Source organism: Mya arenaria, chromosome 13 (genome assembly GCF_026914265.1).
Source record: "Mya arenaria isolate MELC-2E11 chromosome 13, ASM2691426v1".
Classification (NCBI taxonomy): domain Eukaryota; kingdom Metazoa; phylum Mollusca; class Bivalvia; order Myida; family Myidae; genus Mya; species Mya arenaria.
In genome coordinates, this window is record NC_069134.1 from 17,411,641 (window position 1) to 17,433,170 (window position 21,530).

General features: G+C 38.6%; 1 protein-coding gene across 1 annotated transcript; it reads left to right on the plus strand.

The window, feature by feature from the left end:
- Nucleotides 1-1,411: 1,411 nt before the first annotated feature.
- On the plus strand, nt 1,412-14,657 carry LOC128213049 (L-threonine 3-dehydrogenase, mitochondrial-like). The gene is made up of 10 exons (XM_052918530.1): nt 1,412-1,554; nt 9,502-9,699; nt 9,817-9,859; nt 10,056-10,126; nt 10,412-10,627; nt 11,018-11,124; nt 11,961-12,051; nt 12,527-12,654; nt 12,926-13,064; nt 13,403-14,657. The coding sequence occupies exons 2-10, from the start codon at nt 9,513-9,515 to the stop codon at nt 13,555-13,557; spliced, it is 1,137 nt and encodes a 378-aa protein (XP_052774490.1). The 5' UTR covers nt 1,412-1,554; nt 9,502-9,512; the 3' UTR covers nt 13,558-14,657.
- The last annotated feature ends 6,873 nt before the right edge of the window (nt 14,658-21,530 follow it).

Below are 21,530 nucleotides of genomic sequence, written 5' to 3' on the forward strand. Positions count from 1 at the left end.
CCAGCCATATCGCTTGAGTTACCCAAGAGTTATTGCAATTTTAGTGTATAAATTTCCTAAAATCGTTATTGTCCGATCATTTACTGTAGAAGCCTTATTCCTATCATCACCAAATTTGGTCAGAATGTGGTGTTCGGACAGACTATCTCGGTCAGATTCGAGAACCAGCCATGTCGCCTCAGTCACTCCAGATAATTGACAAAAATTTCTTCTCTCTAAATTTTGCTTTACGTAAAACCACTTGTCTCCAAACTAGATGTCCTAAAATAAGGACGGGGGAATTTTTGTGACCGTTGGCGCCCTTGTATATTTTTTTTAAATCAAATAGAAGTAACCAATTCTCTTAAATGAGATAAATGAAAGCTCGATAGGCGTAAGATATTGGAGAAAATTTGGCCTGAGCATTCCCTAGAGTACTCCTTTCCAAACAATACACCAAGGACATAAAACCAGGCCCGAATATCTCGGAAATACTTAGTCATATCTCAATCTCATCTCATTTTACCACATAAAGGCGTTGTATGATTTTAAATCGGGTATGTTTTCGAGAATGTATTTTTCATAGAATGCGTTGACTTGAACAATTTGGCAAAGAAAACAAATACATACATGTTCATATATGACAATGAGCGGCATTCAATTACGTTTTTGCTGTCAAGTATTTTTTTCTTTGGAATCTTTTTTGAAGTTTTTAATCGACATTCTACGAGAGAATGCGCTTTAAAAAATCAAAAACATGTACGATTTATATTTTTTTATGTTATGTGGTAAAATGAGTTGAGATTGAGATTTGACTTAGGTAATGTTGTGACATGCGGGCCTTGGTTAATACTAACACCGGGGCATCAGATCAAGAGTTATCACGAAAGGAACAGAAACATTTAAGTTTTATTGACAAATACAAATTCAAGCAATACGAAATAACCCCGCGATTCATTCGAGTGTGAAGTGTTACTCGTATTTGTTCGAGGCGAGCACTTTATAAAGCATGCTGAGTTTTATTAAAAATGAACCTTTGGTAGTGTACGTTTAAAGTCATATTTTGAATTGCAATGGTCACTTTTTACTGAACGTAATGATGCATGCAATAATTCCGAAAGCAACTTAAAATAGCTTGACTCCGAACCAAAAAAAGTTGGTCAACCATATGTATTCTGGTATATCATTCAATACAAATGGATACTACGATAATACAATTCTGACCTGACGTGAAAAGCTTATTAAAATTCTTTGGTTGATCCTGGCCAAGTCAAATGGTATTATAATCATGTTCAATATTACAAGAAAAGCTTAAAGCAAAGAAAGACAAGTAACTTGTATATACTGTTCTAGTATTGAGACCTTATTCAAAAGCTTAACGCTTGATATAATCTTGTTTGAGAAAAAAACCTTTACGAAAAGTGCGTTTACGATCAATGACACACCTCCAGTTGCGCACAATTTGATTGGTTGATTTTGGAGGCTTGGCTCACGTGTTTGTAAACTAGACGAAATACACTAGTTTTCGCGTTTAATTTGTCGGAATTTACCAGGATCACCCATAATAGCCCTAATGTAAGTAGACAATACCATGTTTCTATTTTGTAGAAAGATATAATTCGTTTAAGAGGTTTGAAACAATGATGAAAGTTGTGTATACGTGTATATAAAAATGCATTAAGCAGGCCATACGCCTTATTGAATGTTGACATTTTTAAAACATCTGTACATACAAACGTTCTTACATCTGCTTCATGACTTTTCCAAATCTACATGCAGAAGTCAGCTTGTACTCCCTGACAGAGTCATATCATAGGACATTTAAATTTAGCTCTAGGCGACATAACCTATAGTAATATATGTTTACCATGTTTGATTTCATTTCATGGTTCACCTACTGACCGACTGTTTTCCGTCCTTCTATATATGATCAAGATTCAATACGTTAATTAACGCAAGCTGTTAGCGTTACTTTCTCACTGATATATAAATGCACCTTAACGTTTCATGATTCACGTTAATTTTTCATTTGGGGGTTTCCTTCCAACATTTCGTGGAAATTAATCGCATATTTGTTGCTATTGTGGTTCATTTAAAAATCGAATACTTATTTTCAATGTTTTAATTTCATTTCTATGTATGAAACGTCGTCGTTCTGTCATACTAACGGATCCGGGGCGGGATGGGGTAGCGGGGGCTCATATCCGGCGCACGCCCCCCCCCCAAAAAAAAATCAAAACAAAAATCGTCCTATATTATTTTTTATTTCAATATAGGAAAAAAAATATTAAACTAACACAAACTGCATAATTGCGGACTAGGAAGTGTTAAAATGTCATGAGTGAGTACCCAAAAAACCCATTAGCCAACACTTTATTAAACCAAATAAACTTAGGCTAAAATGGCATGGCGCAAGTCAAAAGGTAACGCTCCAAGTAAGGCCCCTTACGTCAAATTCTGGGCCGCCCCTGATCTGTTTGTTTTAAAGTAAACATGCTGCTATTTTATGTTCGTATTGAATGACATTTCATAAGACTTATAATCAAATTTACTTATGATTTCATAATGTTCAGTATTGGAAAAGCCATGCTATTATAAGCGATAGGTATTCAACCGCAATCGACCGGTTTTTGCACACCGACTGCACGAAAGAAAACTATCACTTCAAAACTATCGGAGGGTTTTGCTGTTAGCATAAACATACATGTATTTTCATAACTTAACGCCTCACCAGCCTTTAAAAACAATATGCAGTCGCAAAAGGAAATGATAATCTTAATTGCATTTCAATTAAAAACTTGTTTCTAACTACCTTTAAAGACTTTTAATTAAACTGTCGATAAGTCGTAGGTTTATACATGTTCTTACAACGTTTGAACATGTAATGCCATGTAATGTCACCCAATACAGCATACAAACTTGAACCATTCCCATTTTGTTCATGACAATTGAACAAAATGTGTGTCTCTTAACTCTTTCTCATTGGTGTAATTTCGGTCAACTAACAAGCATTCTGCATGCATTGACTGAAAACCCGCTTTTATCCGCCATTGCACTTGGTTGTCAAAAGACCTTTGTTTGCTTACGATCCGTTATATACCTACATGTTTATAAACGCGGACAATGTTCAAAGAGATCCAGGACAAGTGCGACAAAATAACAATCACTAAACGTTGTTATCAGTCACTTGTATCAATCGATCATATCACGCAATCAGATATGCTGAAGCTATTGGGAACTAATTCCCGCCTGTACACAACGTTGTTTTTCGCAGAAAAAAATACCTTGTTATTGAATAGTCGGACAGACTACTCATAGTATCAAGCTGAATGTCCATTCAGTTCAACATTTGGACTATACCAATTCAGAAGTCGGACAGTTTATCTAGCTGGAATATCAAGCTAGTTCATTATCACAAAAACACAAAAACAGGCTGATAGCTAGCTGGAATATTAAGAGGTCTTGACATTGAGATATTGATATTTCGAGATGCTGTAACATTAGCTAGCTGGACCATTAAGCAAGCTTGGCGAAAGATATTGATATTTCGAGATGCTGTAACATTAGCTAGCTGGACCATTAAGCAAGCTTGGCGAAAGATATTGATATTTCGAAATGCTGTAACATTAGCTAGCTGGACCATTAAGCAAGCTTGGCGTAAGATATTGATATTTCGAGATGAGGTAACATTAGCTAGCTGGACAATTTAGCAAGTTTGGCATTTAAACATTGAGATTGCGAATATCTGTCACATTAGCCATAGCAAGCTGGACCATTACGCGAATTCGATATGCTGTCACATTAGCAAGCTGGACCATTAAGCAGACTTGATGTTTAGACATTGAGATTTCGAAATGCTCTCACATTTGCTAGCGGGACCATCTAGCAAGCTTGAGATTTGGACATTGATATTTCGAAGAAATGCTGTCACATTAGCTAGCTATATTATCTGGAAGGCTTGACATTTAAACATTGCTGTTGCTAAATGCTGACTAACTATTAAGTTAGGTCATCTTACTGGCTCGACATTTACACATTGTCATTGCTAAATACTGACTGACTATCTAGCTAGGTCATCTAGCAGGCTTGACATAAGAACATTGTCATTGCTAAATGCTGACTGACCATCTAGCTAGGTCATCTAGCAGGCTTGACATAAGAACATTGTCATTGCTTAATGCTGACTGACTATCTAGCTAGTCCATCTAGCAGGCTTGACATTAGAACACTGTCATTGCTAAATGCTGACTGACTATCTAGCTAGGCCATCTAGCAGGCTTGACATAAGAACATTGTCATTGCTAAATGCTGACTGACTATCTAGCTAGGCCATCTAGCAGGCTTGACATAAGAACATTGTCATTGCTAAATGCTGACTGACTATCTAGCTAGCTAGCTAGTTCATCTAGCAGGCTTGACATAAGAACATTTTCATTGCTAAATGCTGACTGACTATCTAGCTGGGTCATCTAGCAGGCTTGACATTAAAACATTGTCATTGCTAAATGCTGACTGACTATCTAGCAGGGTCATCTAGCAGGCTTGACATTAGAACATTGTCATTGCTTAATGCTGACTGACTATCTAGCTAGTTCATCTAGTAGGCTTGACATTAGAACACTGTCATTGCTAAATGCTGACTGACTATCTAGCTAGTACATCTAGCAGGCTTGACATTAGAACATAGTCAATGCTGAATGCTGACTGACTATCTAGCTAGGCCATCTAGCAGGCTTGACATAAGAACATTGTCATTGCTAAATGCTGACTGACTATCTAGCTAGGTCATCTAGCAGGCTTGACATAAGAACATTGTCATTGCTAAATGCTGACTGACTATCTAGGTAGGTCATCTAGCAGGCTTGACATAAGAACATTGTCATTGCTAAATGCTGACTGACTATCTAGCTAGTTCATCTAGCAGGCTTGACATAAGAACATTGTCATTGCTAAATGCTGACTGACTATCTAGCTAGGCCATCTAGCAGGCTTGACATAAGAACACTGTCATTGCTAAATGCTGACTGACTATCTAGCTAGGCCATCTAGCAGGCTTGACATAAGAACACTGTCATTGCTAAATGCTGACTGACTATCTAGCTAGTTCATCTAGCAGGCTTGACATAAGAACATTGTCATTGCTAAATGCTGACTGATTATCTAGCTAGTCCATCTAGCAGGCTTGACATAAGAACATTGTCATTGCTAAATGCTGACTGACTATCTAGCTAGGTCATCTAGCAGGCTTGACATAAGAATATTGTCATTGCTAAATGCTGACTGACTATCCAGCTAGGCCATCTAGCAGGCTTGACATTAGAACACTGTCATTGCTAAATGCTGACTGACTATCTAGCTAGGTCATCTAGCAGGCTTGACATTAGAACATTGTCATTGCTAAATGCTGACTGACTATCTAGCTAGTTCATCTAGCAGGCTTGACATAAGAACATTGTCATTGCTAAATGCTGACTGACTATCTAGCTAGTCCATTTAGCAGGCTTGACATAAGAACATAGTCAATGCTAAATGCTGACTGACTATCTAGCTAGGTCATCTAGCAGGCTTGACATAAGAACATTGTCATTGCTTAATGCTGACTGACTATCTAGCTAGTCCATCTAGCAGGCTTGACATTAAAACACTGTCATTGCTAAATACTGACTGACTATCTAGCTAGTTCATCTAGCAGGCTTGACATAAGAACACTGTCATTGCTAAATGCTGACTGACTATCTAGCTAGTTCATCTAGCAGGCTTGATGTTAGAACACTGTCATTGCTAAATGCTGACTGACTATCTAGCTAGTTCATCTAGCAGGCTTGACATAAGAACACTGTCATTGCTAAATGCTGACTGACTATCTAGCTAGTCCATCTAGCAGGCTTGACATTAGAACACTGTCATTGCTAAATGCTGACTGACTATCTAGCTAGTACATCTAGCAGGCTTGACATTAGAACATAGTCAATGCTTAATGCTGACTGACTATCTAGCTAGGCCATCTAGCAGGCTTGACATAAGAACATTGTCATTGCTAAATGCTGACTGACTATCTAGCTAGGTCATCTAGCAGGCTTGACATAAGAACATTGTCATTGCTAAATGCTGACTGACTATCTAGGTAGGTCATCTAGCAGGCTTGACATAAGAACATTGTCATTGCTAAATGCTGACTGACTATCTAGCTAGGCCATCTAGCAGGCTTGACATAAGAACAATGTCATTGCTAAATGCTGACTGACTATCTAGCTAGGTCATCTAGCAGGCTTGATATAAGAACAATGTCATTGCTAAATGCTGACTGACTATCTAGCTAGTTCATCGAGCAGGCTTGACATAAGAACATTGTCATTGCTAAATGCTGACTGACTATCTAGCTAGGCCATCTAGCAGGCTTGACATAAGAACACTGTCATTGCTAAATGCTGACTGACTATCTAGCTAGGCCATCTAGCAGGCTTGACATAAGAACACTGTCATTGCTAAATGCTGACTGACTATCTAGCTAGTTCATCTAGCAGGCTTGACATAAGAACATTGTCATTGCTAAATGCTGACTGACTATCTAGCTAGTCCATCTAGCAGGCTTGACATAAGAACATTGTCATTGCTAAATGCTGACTGACTATCTAGCTAGGTCATCTAGCAGGCTTGACATAAGAACATTGTCATTGCTAAATGCTGACTGACTATCCAGCTAGGCCATCTAGCAGGCTTGACATTAGAACGCTGTTATTGCTAAATGCTGACTGACTATCTAGCTAGGTCATCTAGCAGGCTTGACATTAGAACATTGTCATTGCTAAATGCTGACTGACTATCTAGCTAGTTCATCTAGCAGGCTTGACATAAGAACATTGTCATTGCTAAATGCTGACTGACTATCTAGCTAGTCCATTTAGCAGGCTTGACATAAGAACATAGTCAATGCTAAATGCTGACTGACTATCTAGCTAGGTCATCTAGCAGGCTTGACATAAGAACATTGTCATTGCTTAATGCTGACTGACTATCTAGCTAGTCCATCTAGCAGGCTTGACATTAAAACACTGTCATTGCTAAATACTGACTGACTATCTAGCTAGTTCATCTAGCAGGCTTGACATAAGAACATTGTCATTGCTAAATGCTGACTGACTATCTAGCTAGTTCATCTAGCAGGCTTGATGTTAGAACACTGTCATTGCTAAATGCTGACTGACTATCTAGCTAGTTCATCTAGCAGGCTTGACATAAGAACACTGTCATTGCTAAATGCTGACTGACTATCTAGCTAGTCCATCTAGCAGGCTTGACATTAGAACATTGTCATTGCTAAATGCTGACTGACTATCTAGCTAGTACATCTAGCAGGCTTGACATTAGAACATAGTCAATGCTTAATGCTGACTGACTATCTAGCTAGTCCATCTAGCAGGCTTGACATTAGAACATTGTCATTGCTAAATGCTGACTGACTATCTAGCTAGTACATCTAGCAGGCTTGACATAAGAACATTGTCATTGCTAAATGCTGACTGACTATCTAGCTAGGTCATCTAGCAGGCTTGACATAAGAACATTGTCATTGCTTAATGCTGACTGACTATCTAGCTAGGCCATCTAGCAGGCTTGACATAAGAACATTGTCATTGCTAAATGCTGACTGACTATTTAGCTAGGTCATCTAGCAGGCTTGACATAAGAACATTGTCATTGCTAAATGCTGACTGACTATCTAGGTAGGTCATCTAGCAGGCTTGACATAAGAACATTGTCATTGCTAAATGCTGACTGACTATCTAGCTAGGCCATCTAGCAGGCTTGACATAAGAACAATGTCATTGCTAAATGCTGACTGACTATCTAGCTAGTTCATCTAGCAGGCTTGACATAAGAACATTGTCATTGCTAAATGCTGACTGACTATCTAGCTAGTTCATCTAGCAGGCTTGACATAAGAACATTGTCATTGCTAAATGCTGACTGACTATCTAGCTAGTTCATCTAGCAGGCTTGACATAAGAACATTGTCATTGCTAAATGCTGACTGACTATCTAGCTAGGCCATCTAGCAGGCTTGACATAAGAACACTGTCATTGCTAAATGCTGACTGACTATCTAGCTAGTTCATCTAGCAGGCTTGACATAAGAACATTGTCATTGCTAAATGCTGACTGACTATCTAGCTAGTCCATCTAGCAGGCTTGACATAAGAACATTGTCATTGTTAAATGCTGACTGACTATCTAGCTAGGTCATCTAGCAGGCTTGACATAAGAACATTGTCATTGCTAAATGCTGACTGCCTATCTAGCTAGGCCATCTAGCAGGCTTGACATTAGAACACTGTTATTGCTAAATGCTGACTGACTATCTAGCTAGGTCATCTAGCAGGCTTGACATTAGAACATTGTCATTGCTAAATGCTGACTGACTATCTAGCTAGTTCATCTAGCAGGCTTTACATAAGAACACTGTCATTGCTAAATGCTGACTGACTATCTAGCTAGTCCATCTAGCAGGCTTGACATAAGAACACTGTCATTGCTAAATGCTGACTGACTATCTAGCTAGTCCATCTAGCAGGCTTGACATAAGAACACTGTCATTGCTAAATGCTGACTGACTATCTAGCTAGTCCATCTAGCAGGCTTGACATAAGAACATTGGCATTGCTAAATGCTGTCTGACTATCTAGCTAGTCCATCTAGCAGGCTTGACATAAGAACACTGTCATTGCTAAATGCTGACTGACTATCTAGCTAGTCCATCTAGCAGGCTTGACATAAGAACATTGTCATTGCTAAATGCTGTCTGACTATCTAGCTAGTCCATTTAGCAGGCTTGACATTAGAACATTGTCATTGCTAAATGCTGACTGACTATCTAGCTAGTCCATCTAGCAGGCTTGACATTTAGACATTGATATTGCCAAAGTTGTATTAACTTTCTAGCTGGTATGTCGATCCATCTGACTATCTGATTAGACTTTCCTGTAAGACCGACATTAGGTCATTGCTTATATAGAATACGGACTTGCTATCTGGATGAATGAAAGATGGAATGGCTATCCAACTTGCATGTTTAGCCATCTCGTCATTATGTTATTGCCACCAAAATATAGTCCGCTGTCTAGTTGGAATGTCTTGCAAGCTATTAATCAAGACATTGCGAAAGATAAACTGACTAGCTATGTAGCTAATTAGTCTTGATTGTCATTGCAAACAACTGACTGGCTATCTAGCTAAACTATCTAGCCAACTCGTCATTAGGTCATTGACATTGCAAACTACGGACAGGCTGTTTAGCGGGCTCGAAAATTAAGATCTTTCCAGCTAGGTTGAACTTCCTGCTGGTTCGTTATTAAAAAGACGGACTGGCTATCAGGCTGGAATGCTTAGCCAACTCGACATCTGGACATTTACTTGCTTTAAATATTGGCTTGCCGGAAATCATAATAAATTGAAGATTTTTTAAATATGACATTTTTGGAACTTGATACTTACACGTATAAAATTCTTACCATTTTGTTCAAGAGTCTACACAGATGAGCCTCCGCGTGGCGCTGAGATCTTTGGGTCAGAGGGCATGCAGCTTGTGCGTTAGTCATGTGACATCACAAGGTGGAGTGGCGTCACGGACGCCTGCAACCGCATGTGTGCTCGTGCGGCAATTCCACGAGGACTTCCTTCACAGGAAAAAGAACATGGACAAACCAACAGTTTTGATAACAGGTACGGCGTATTTAAAATCAGTTCATTGATTGAAAATAGTACCGATGTTTCAAGTTAATTTTGTGAAATGATGTTAATCAACTACATTTAGTATGATGTTTATTTTCTTTTACGCAGGAAGCCTTGGTCAACTTGGACAAGGGCTGGCGAAACTTTTAAGGTAAAGAGAATCAACCCGCATAAAAGTACATGTACTTAAATACAACTCATTCAGAGTCAAAAGCATTTCAAATGTCAAAATACATTTGTATTTAATAATTTTCATTTATATTAGATTCATACAATGCACACTGTTTTTGTTTCGATTGTACTGTTGCATTACATTGGGTCTAGAAATAACGTGTACTTTATTCCAGAGGAAAGTATGGGCAGTACAATGTGATCATGTCGGACATCATCAAGGCCCCGGACCACATTCTAGAAACAGGTGGGTGTGGTTAAATATCCTGGGACATATTTCGGTTATGCCATACATATTTTCATGAACTATTCTTAACTTATGACGCCGATTTATTGCCGACAATATCTTTCTAACATCGTTCGGGGATTTCCACATACTTTCCGATATTTTTGTCAGGAAATCTGTTCTAATAGCTATGGCTACAAGGGAATTTCCGCGTCTTGTGAAATAATAATACTTCAAATAAACTCATTTTGGTAAAAATGATTTAATCATATAAACACAAATTATCCTCCCGCTCCCCTCCACTAGGCCCGTACGTCTACGCGGACATCCTTGACTTCAAGAATCTCCAGGAGATCGTGGTCAACTACCGAGTGGACTGGGTCGTCCACTTCAGTGCCCTGCTTAGCGCAATCGGGGAGCAGAATGTCCCTCTCGCCATGCGTGTCAACGTCGAGGGGCTGCACAACATCCTTGAGCTATCCAACCAGTACGGCATCAAGCTGTTTGTGCCCAGTACCATAGGTCAGTATCGCATTTTCACGGATATGTGTGCGCTTCGCAGCGCCACTCGAGAGCAAACAATCAATAAGACACCAAACTGTACGTACATAGCAAAGACGATGAGCGTTGGGTTTGTTAGTCATTTCACTTCTTCGGCTATACGTAAACGCCAAAAGACTGCACGGAATACAAGAGTTCCATACCAATATAGAACCATCAACTTGTTTGCTCTTTACACAATATATGAGGGCAACATTAACTGAATCGTCAGTGCGAAAACATGGATCCCACTCTTCCATATGCATGTCAAATAATAGATCCCCCATGATGTCTTGACCCTGTGTGTAAAATCACGTCACTGCACAAGAAATGTAGTTTATTTCTAAACCTTATTCATTTTACGCTCTTCAGGCGCGTTTGGTCCCGATTCCCCCCGGAACCCGACTCCGGACCTGACCATCCAGCGACCACGGACCATCTACGGGGTCTCAAAGGTGCACGCAGAACTGCTGGGAGAGGTAATGTTTACTTGTGTGTGTTTTAACTTTTAAGGGACTCGCTCATGTTTTGGCACCAACAATATTTTCACGGTTATGCATCTAAAACACTTATGTTATAATTATTATACTCTTTGATACTGAAATTGCAAACAAAAATTCAATGAAAGTTTAAAAACCAGACACTACAAAAAACCTTTTTGATGTGGTGAGCGAAACAAAGCCGGTTTAGTCAAGAAAAAACCGAAACTTTATCCACTCACCCAAAGGGGCAAATTAAACGATTATAGTTATTGCGCAAAATTCATGACAACGTTAAACGCAATAACAGAAGGAATGCATATCCGAGATTAGCCTAATTTATATTCAGCGGCAATTAAAATTGTATTGACATGATTGAAAGCTTTTCGGTAAATCAGTGCAAACCAATGTGTTACATAAACTTGAAACGGTTTGTAATTGTGCGTGTCAGCTAATTTGTCAGTAAATTTTATTTACAAGGACATTTTAGTTTTTTTTTACCAATTGGTTAATGAGATAACCTTGTTTTATAAATACAAGTTGAACTATCGTGGTATAAGTGTCCGCCTCTCAGCAAGAGACATGAATGGCGCATTGGTCCACATGAGTTACTTGGTATTTGGACTGCTTTTTTTGGCCAGTCGAGCGATTGGTCTCTAGGGTGATCTCTTGGACTGAGAATACAAAAAATGTGTTTAAGTACTTTATGATACACATAATAAACAAATAATCTACTTTTGGTCGTTTATTTTTACATATTAAATATTCAGTCCAAATACCAAGTAACTGTGCACTGGTCGTGTCTTTTTCTCCATGTTCACTGATATTTTCCATAGTACTACCACGAGCGGTTCGGACTAGACTTCCGGAGTCTGCGATTCCCCGGTATCATCTCCTCCGACACCAATCCGGGCGGCGGAACCACCGGTAAGGTTTCTAGCTCATCCCTAAAATCGTGCTTATAACATAAGTATGTACACATTTGCAGTTCCATCATGTATTAGAAAAAACGCGATCTCGCCGTTCATCTCGATTTTGTCGTGCATGAACCCTTTCCTCCGTATACTATGTTTATATTTTTCTTATTGGTCTGTGGTTAGATAACTGTATAATTGTATGGTTCGAGGAGACTATACATGTTTATGCAGCCTTTAATTGAACCGTATACAAGAGGAATCGTTCACGTTGTTCTAGACTAGGCAGTAGCGATATTTCCCGGGACCTGACGCACGGCAACTACCAGTGTCACCTTGAGCCGGACACCACTTATATCTCGTGACATGGTATGTTGGTATTTCAGACTATGCAGTGGCGAGATTTCACGAGGCCCTGAAGGTCACTACCAATGTGACCTTGAGCCGGACACCATTCTACTCTCGTAACATATTATTTGGTATTTCAGACTATGCAGTGGCGATATTTCACGAGGCCCTAAAGCACGGCCACTACCAGTGTTACCTGGAGCCGGACACCATGCTGCCCATGATGTACATTGAGGACTGTCTCCGCTCCATCTCTGAATTCATGGAGGTATGCTCGTAATGGCAGTCTGTCTGCGTATTTACCGCTTGCTGATCATACACATTCCTAGACTCTAAAGTTGTATACACTCCGCTAAAGCGTATGCAGCAATTACAAGGATTTTAGATGTATTTAACAAACTGAATGACGCGCAACGAAGAACAGGTACACTTATTACTACCGATATAATATCACTATATTTCTTAAACTGTTGTTTGCCTACATGTTGAATTGTTATAATTTGGACAATGCCTTGACTCGTTCTTATGCTATGTTTCAGCTGCCCAACGATCAGTTGAAAATGCGGACGTACAACATCCAGGCGATGAGCTTCACCCCGCGGATCCTGGAGGACATTGTGAAGCGATACATCCCGCATTTTACCATGACATACAAGCCGGATGGCAGGCAGGCCATAGGTACGAACGGTTGTTCTCTGCAAAATATAAATAAAATACCGCTGTTTGTTTACATGTTTAATATTTGCGTGTAAACACCCAACTGTCTACAAGAGGGCTTGCCAACATGACCTATCAGCAACAAGTTTATCTAGCGGGTTTTCTTTAGCGGCCAACATCTTATTATGTCTTTGAAATAGTTAGGTTTTGATCGACCGAGTTTCTCGACCGAACATATCCAACCAAATTCTTAAAAAAAATGCGAGTTTTTAAGCAAAAGTTTATCCGTTTGTAACCTCCCCATGGTGTCATTAAAGAATATCTTTATAAACAGTCCTTTTACCTCCCCTGTTTTCCAGCTGACACGTGGCCGATGGTGTTCGACGACTCTAACGCTCGTCGTGACTGGAACTGGCGTCACCAGTATGACACCGAGCGCCTGTGTCAGGTCATGTTCGAGGCGCTCGTGCCCAAGTACCGCGGGAGTGAAGCGCTACAGCACTCCTCTAACTGAGGGCTAGCGGGACGGACAGTTGGTTTGGGTTCTTATGAAAAAGCTGGTTGTTTTGAATGCGCACGGTGCTAATTTGTTACGATTCATATCTATGGATCATGTTACCCTATTAAGGACAATGTCATCAATTAGGTTTCTTGCGAACCAACATATGTTCTCATATTTACAGACTTTTCTGTGCTATTAAGTCATGAACTCAAGTTAATTTAGCACTTGAATATTTTCAAGACAGCGCAAATTGCAGGCACATGTTATATAATGAGTGTTTATAATCGTTGTGGAGTCGAAAAGCAGGTGTCCAATTTTAATCTTTAATCAGAGGACAATCTTTTGTTTTCAAAATCAAAATCCGTTCTCTTTGTAAGGATTTGTAGGGATAATGAAGTTTAGATAAATGGTATTAACAGGGTATACATATACAATAAAAAGCTTACATTGTTGTTTTTGAGATTTTGAAGCTTAGAAAACTGATAATACATGGGTATGCCCTTTTCTCTAGTTTGCTATCTACTAACGTATTGTATATTTAATTCTAATATCTCATCTTTGTAATAAGGGGATATAATTAAAGCATATAATCCATAATATCTGTATCAGTTTTTAATAGGTACAATACATTTGTCTTGTTGTTGTTTTACAATTGTTATTAGAAAATGCTCAAATGTCGAATCTCGCTTTTCGAATCTCTGCTATAATTATTTTCTTGTTGTTGTTTTTGTTTTTAAAGATTTTATGATTTCGTATGGTTATGAGGTTGAACATTGCATACATTTGATTGTATTTATGGGGTATGTATATAGTATTGATAGTTTTAAGTACAACGATTGTTTTATCTTTACAAATAGATTATATATATACACAAACATATTTTTTTATTTTCTTGATACTTATTTGAATTGTTCCGTATATTGCATATGTGCAGGTGGAACGGACCCTTTATGAGAAGTGAATCTCAAATCTTTTATGATGCAAATCTATTTATGACACATCTCGGTGTGATGTCAGTATCAAGTTACTTCTTGTCTCATTGAAAATGTTGCTTCTAACTTCATATGATTAACACTGATAATATAAACGAAAATAAAGAATCTTAAACAACATGTTTTGTTTAATGATGTTGTCTACAAGTTTATTTCAAAGAACCCAGTTCATGATAACACGACAGCATGCGTATACGAGACAAAGAAATACATAATAGATAGATAGATAGATACTTTTTATTCCTCCATGAAATGAAGAGCAAAACATTGATATATATACAAATAATGACACGTATTATGAATTACATTTAACACAATAATATTCAAACAATACGAGTAAACCAAACATGCATATTATGTACACAAGTAGACAAACAGAATAAAATATCAAGTACTTTTGAAAGATAACAAAATTAAGCATTGGTAAGAAATATTTAGATTTAGAGCAGCCCTCTATTCCTAGGTATAATTACACACATAAATGCAAAGCTAGTACGAAAAACGAAATAACTAGGAAAGATAAGTGTGATTTTACAATATACCTAATTCTGGATCAACTTAATTCAACAAGTTATTGACACAAGCTACATATGATTTTAGCAAGGTACAAATCACTCATTGACATTGTACTATCCACTGTTCCTGCCTGAGATAGAATATGAACAGATTGTATCAATGGGCTCATCGTGCGCAAGTTATTGAAGTTCATAAAGTTGAGCATTAAATAATCCCACATTTTCAGTCTACAATTTTGCAACTTGAGACAAAAGCAAATTCTGTGAACAACCATATTATCTGTCAGCATATCACATTTGACGCAACGTCTCGTAAAGTTGTTCGAAACGAGTTGACACATTGTGCGAAGTATTGTGGAACACAGGGGAGATAATCTAGGACTATTTCTTGACACTTCCCATAAGGTTGCTCCAGTCTTCTTCCTTAGTACAGTGCAAACGAATGGGTTGAAACTGGACCGATTTAGTCTTCTATACTGACTTACGAGAATTGGATTTTTGACGTAAGTATCAATGATTGCTTTCCACGTATATTGTGACGGAAAGGTCCCGCTATGCATGTAGTTTAGCAATATATCTAGAAGTCCGTATTTCGATAACAGTCTGTAAAAATCTGGTATACAGCCACGAGATTGGTTATCATATCCAAGGTACGTACACAGTCGTATGTTGAACACCTGTTTAGCGATATATGTATTTCGGAGCCGACATAATTGCCCGAAAAATTGAAGTTTTCGCAAATCCACATATGTTTCAAAGGGTGGAATAGCTAAAGCACAGAGTGACCAGTCTGTATTGCTGCTCTTATGGAGTGATTGCATATATTTAATGCAAAATCGGTGCGCTCTTTCTAGTTTCAGTAAGTCCGATGGCGATATGAATGACCATAATTCACACCCATATAAAGTCTTCGGTATGACAATAGATGTATATATTGTCTTTGACGTCAGCGGGTTAAGAGTTTCAGGATGTAAACCACTATTACAAATGCTGATGAACGTTCCCTTCAGTTTGGTACATGCGTCACGAATAATATCCGAAGTATTTAGAAGCGCGTCACATTTAATTCCCAAATGAGTATAGTCCTTTGCTTCATTTAGAAGTTTATCACCAAGTTTGAATGTTCGTCTACTCTGTATGTTCTTACATTCATTAAATACCAATATTGAACATTTGTTAGCATTATATGTATATCTCCACTGTTTTGAATACAACTCGCAAATGTTTAACATGGAATTAAGTCCACTGACAGAAAAAGAGATAAGCACCATGTCATCTGCCACTGTTGGTGATCCGAGTTTCATGTCAAACATACAAAAACCATGACCGCTATTTTGTAGAGTGTTAATTAGTTCGTTGATGTATAGGAGGTAGATCAACGGCAAGGCCTTGCCCCCCTGCCTGGTACCCTGCCGGACCGGAAACCACTCGGAAATATTGCCCAGGTAGCGAACACAGCTAGTCATATCTCGGTACATCGCTGCATAACTTAATATGGAAGTGGGGTCCATCTTACACTCCTTTAATAGTTTGTAAAGGATTCCGGTGTGCCACACGGTATCGAATGCTTTCCTACAGTCCATAAACGCTGCGTACACCCTAGACCCATGTTCACGTGCGAAATGTACGCTTTCACGAAGGACAAATGACGTCATGGAACACCCAAGACCTTCCTGAAAACCACCTTGTTGTTTATTGATGTTTTCCATAATACACTCTTTACTTCGCACTAAGAGTATCTGTTCATACAACTTAAATAGAACCGGAGAAAGGGTAATTGCTGGATAATTGTCAGGATTATCCTTCGGTTTCTTCCCACCTTTATGTAGTGTTATGATGACCCCTCTTTTCAGTGAATCGGGAATGTGCCCGTTTCTAAGAATCCACGTAAAAACGTTTGCAAAAGCGTGGGATAACGGTTTCGTCGCATGAATAAGATGTTCGTATTGTATGCCATCCATCCCAGCAGCTTTACCACGCGGAAGAGCGGAAATGACGTCATAAACCGTATCCGGAAGTACTGTAGCGTTACGGTCTGGTTCCAGTGAAGCGATAGTATCCTGAACCTCAGCCGTCACCGACCGTTCCCAGTCGATGTAGTCGTCTGCTATGTCCGACGGCGTGTATAGATCCCGGAAATAGTCAGCCCAACCATCCGTTATCACTTTGGGATCTCGTACCACTGTCCCTTTAAAGTTTATACCGGAACACAGTTTACTTTTACCACAATGTCGCCTTTTATTCACAAGTTTCCAGAAACCGTTGGCATCTACTTCAGCCATTTTGTCAATATCATGATCGAGTTTCTGTAAATATTGCGTCACACAGTACCCATACAGACGACGAAAGTCGGTCTTTGCCGTTTTATAGTCAGTATAACTTTTGTTGGTGCCACCTCGTGGGCGTCCGTCAGCACACCAAACGATCTTCAGCGCACGCATATGTTTATGAGCATTTTTCAAATTAGTGTTCCAGTATGGCTTAAGGAATTTCATAAATCTTTTCTTTGGGATACAAGTATCAGCATAATATGACAGTTTATCAGCTAACATATTACATGCATAATCAATACCGTCAATATCAAGATCACAAGCTCCTATATGCAAAATATCTCTGTCTCTTTCAATGCAATTATTGTACATATCAATGTCACAATTGTTTGCTTTACGCCAGTTAGGACATACATTTGGTACATGGGCTTCGTTATCAGTGAAAACAATATTCGGAACATGCAATTGTAAAAAGACAGGCACATGCCTTGACACATTAAGACAACTATCATCAAAAACGAAACATTTTGATATACAGTCAATGAGCTCCCTTGAAATGCATATGAAGTCGATCAGTGTTCGATATTTCTCATCATATGACACAAAAGAATATGGTGAACCCGTACACATGTGTAAACAGTTAACAGGTACAGTATTACAATCATCGAGAAATCGACTTAACAATTTGTCACGGTTACTAATACTAAAATTTGGTATGTACTTGGCATTAAAATCACCCAGAAACACACAAACTCCACTATTTGAGTATTGGTACCATACATCATACAGTTTATCAATATGATCTCTATACAATGAAATACAGTGATTACTACATGGTAGATATAACTGAAAAAAGAACATATACTCATTCGGTGATAACTGTAGCTGAATACCAACTAAACGGTCACTATCAATGTTAAGAGGTACACTTTTATCATTGTACTTTTTGTGCCATAAGATAGCAACACCACCTTTTCCTACTTTTCTAGTGTTCGATATGTCATATAAATCACTATCGCAAACAGCATGGTAACAGTAATCTGAAGACAAATTATCAAACAAGTGTATGTTCTGTGGACTTAACCAGTGTTCAGCAATTCCACATATATCAACGCTATGTTTCACAAGGGTGTCAGTAAGGTATGTTGCACTCGAGAAAATACCAGTCACATTCCATGTAATGATATTTAAATCCATTAAACACAGAACAAAGATTATGATTAATATGCGCATAAACATGGAATTAGTCAGCATTATAGTTTTCTGATGTATCAATCTGTCCGAGACACTCAAACCTATTCTCACAGTTTATGTCTCTGTCGTATCGTGAGTATCCATTTCCGGGTTGACCACCACGCGCCTCGAACCTTGGCGCAGTGAACCGACGTTGATGTCCTCTCCTCCCTCGAAAGGATGCAGCCCCGCCTGCACGAGGAGGGTAGCGGCGGCCCCCTACATCCCCACGCTCCCCCGTACGTCCGGAATGGTAACGCCTACCCTCGTAGTCGAAACGATGACCGTCCCTGCTGCGACCACGATTATTCTCCATATGGCCGCGGCGATCAGGAAGGGGCCAACTCCCACCTTTCTGGTATTGTTCCAGTAGCTCATTGCGCGTTAACCACGGCGCACACTTGACAAAGTCCGGCCAAAACCCATCACATAAAAGTAAGTCACTTGCGTCATTAGCCTCGACATTGACGCGAATAACAACCCTGCTCGGTGACCTACGTACTGGGAAAATCCGCACGTTCGTTACAGTTGGGCCCCGTGCATTCACATATGAGTATATGTTCTGAACAGTCACCGATTTATGATAACCACCAACATAAAAACGCCCAGTAGATCGTCGTGACAAGTTAGTAAATTGTTCCTCACCGTTATGAGTTACAATCACTGGTATCTTTTTACGCGTTACTTCAGTGGAGGCGCGTAATGTAGGCCACTCATCATCATCTATGTCATTTCTGGATGCCCTTTCATTGACGGTCGGTGGCGCAGTGACGTCATTATTCTCCGTGGTGACATCACTGTTTTCCGTGGTGACGTCATTAGTATCTGTAGTGACGTCATTCGTATCCGTAGTGACGTCATTCGTATCCGTAGTGACGTCACGTTCTACATCTGTTTCACATCTAGATGCTGGCGATCTTACTTCATGTTGTTCTGATGCGCACGCATTATTTGAATAAAACATGTGCCTGAGGCTAGAGAATGCGAACATCTGAGCCCCATCGATAAAACGTTCAAGGTGCCCAATACGAGAATCCAGAGATCGGAACGGACCCCGGATATAGCTCAAAAAGTGATCAATCGATAAGCGTTTGATTTTGACACATGGACAGTTTTCTATCATTTTTTTTTATATTTTATGGTGATATATTTAACAAAATCGAAGAGGTTTGAATTACTTGATACTGTGCAACATACGACTGTGATGGAAATGTGTCTCCTCTTTGGTATAATAGCCCATTACTCGCCGAAAGTTGCATGATCATCGCGCACAAATGTTCATTTATGTGGTACGATTTCAAACATAAATCAACAAATTGAAAATAAGAAAAAAAAAATGAATCGAGCGATTTCATTGTAATTACATAATCTAGTAATGTGTAAAATATCAATATGATATCTTTTGTTGTTACGGAGATATTCATACCTGTTGATGCCCTGGCAGTGTACTGGGGATAGATGAAGCAAATAAATAACTGCACAGGGGATAGCTATTAAGTGAACTGAGGATAGTAACGATGTATTTAGAAAAACGAGACTATGATAATGATTACGGCTATTTATCTATACGCGAGCTCGAGGGAAATTGTTCGATGTTGTCCATATCGAGGGATGAGAGCAAAAACATGTTGTTGTTCTTTGTATCTGTTTGCACTTAAAACTGTTTCATTTATACATATTAGTCAACCATGATATGTTTTTCACAAGCATCAATATCTAAATATTTGAAATACGCCGGTAATCTGATTTATTGAGTAACACAAAACATATGGCCGTAGAAATTATGATCAAATTTGGAACACGTAAAGCTTTTTTCTAAGCTTGGGTCGATGTTGGTATTACTTAGAACATAATAATGGTCTCTGCTCGTTCACTTTAGTGAGAAAGAATGTATTGTAACCAACCCTGATATTTACGCAGCTTGCATATATACGTTCATTTAGGAGAGCACGGATTAAATTCATTGTTAACTAAAGTTTGCTCAACAATTTCTTATCAAATTGTACTCTCACTTTTTGCAGATAATTTGAAAGTTCGAAATAGACATAAACATGTATAGTGTATATTAACAGTGTTACTATCAATTTTTGTCCCATTTTACATGTTATCACCAGAACACACATTTCTCAACTTTGAAACTATCCCCAGTACATAATATGGCTATCCCCAGTACAGTACTGTGAACATTTCTAAGGGCATATCTTTAACAGTTTAAAAGTTACATTGCCATTTCTAACAATAAAAATAGTTGAGCTTATTCTTGTGAAATCCTTCGATTCAGATTTTTTTTTATTTATTCGATATATTTCCTAAAAAATAACAATACTTGTCGAAATTCAGTAAGTTTTGAGGTGATCATCTCAGATTTGAAGAAACATTTTACGAGGTCTGCTAAATCGTAAGCACTTTAAAGTATACCATAGGCCAAATTTAGCATTCAGCTATTAGTTCAAACACTTGTTTCATTTGTGGATACGGTAGATAGGCGTTAACACAGCAAGATCTTACCTCTGGTAAATTAAAACAACTGCATAATTGTCTGTTTACTTATCACTTTTTGAGCTATATCCAGTGTCCCTTCCCACACAGTGATATACAAAGCAGAAGATAATGGGAGAGACGTATGTTGAACAATGCTTTAAACAAACATGTGTGATATCAATAAGATTAAAGTAACACTTATAGCTGTTTGCATGCATGTGTACATGAATTGGTAGCCTTAAAACGTATTTAAAATTTCTTTTACAAACTGGCATAAGTTTCTATATTTGCTCAATTGGTTGTTACCATATTAAAAAAAAATAATTTGATTATATTCTAACATACATAGTATTTCATGGCGATTAATTCTGCTATTGTTAAGAGTACTACATTCAAGTAGATCATAAGATAGTGGTATTCGTCTCCTATACTAATGTTAGCTTGTCACAACGGACACTTCCTTGAAAACCATCAAGTCTAGTCCAGCTGCCGGT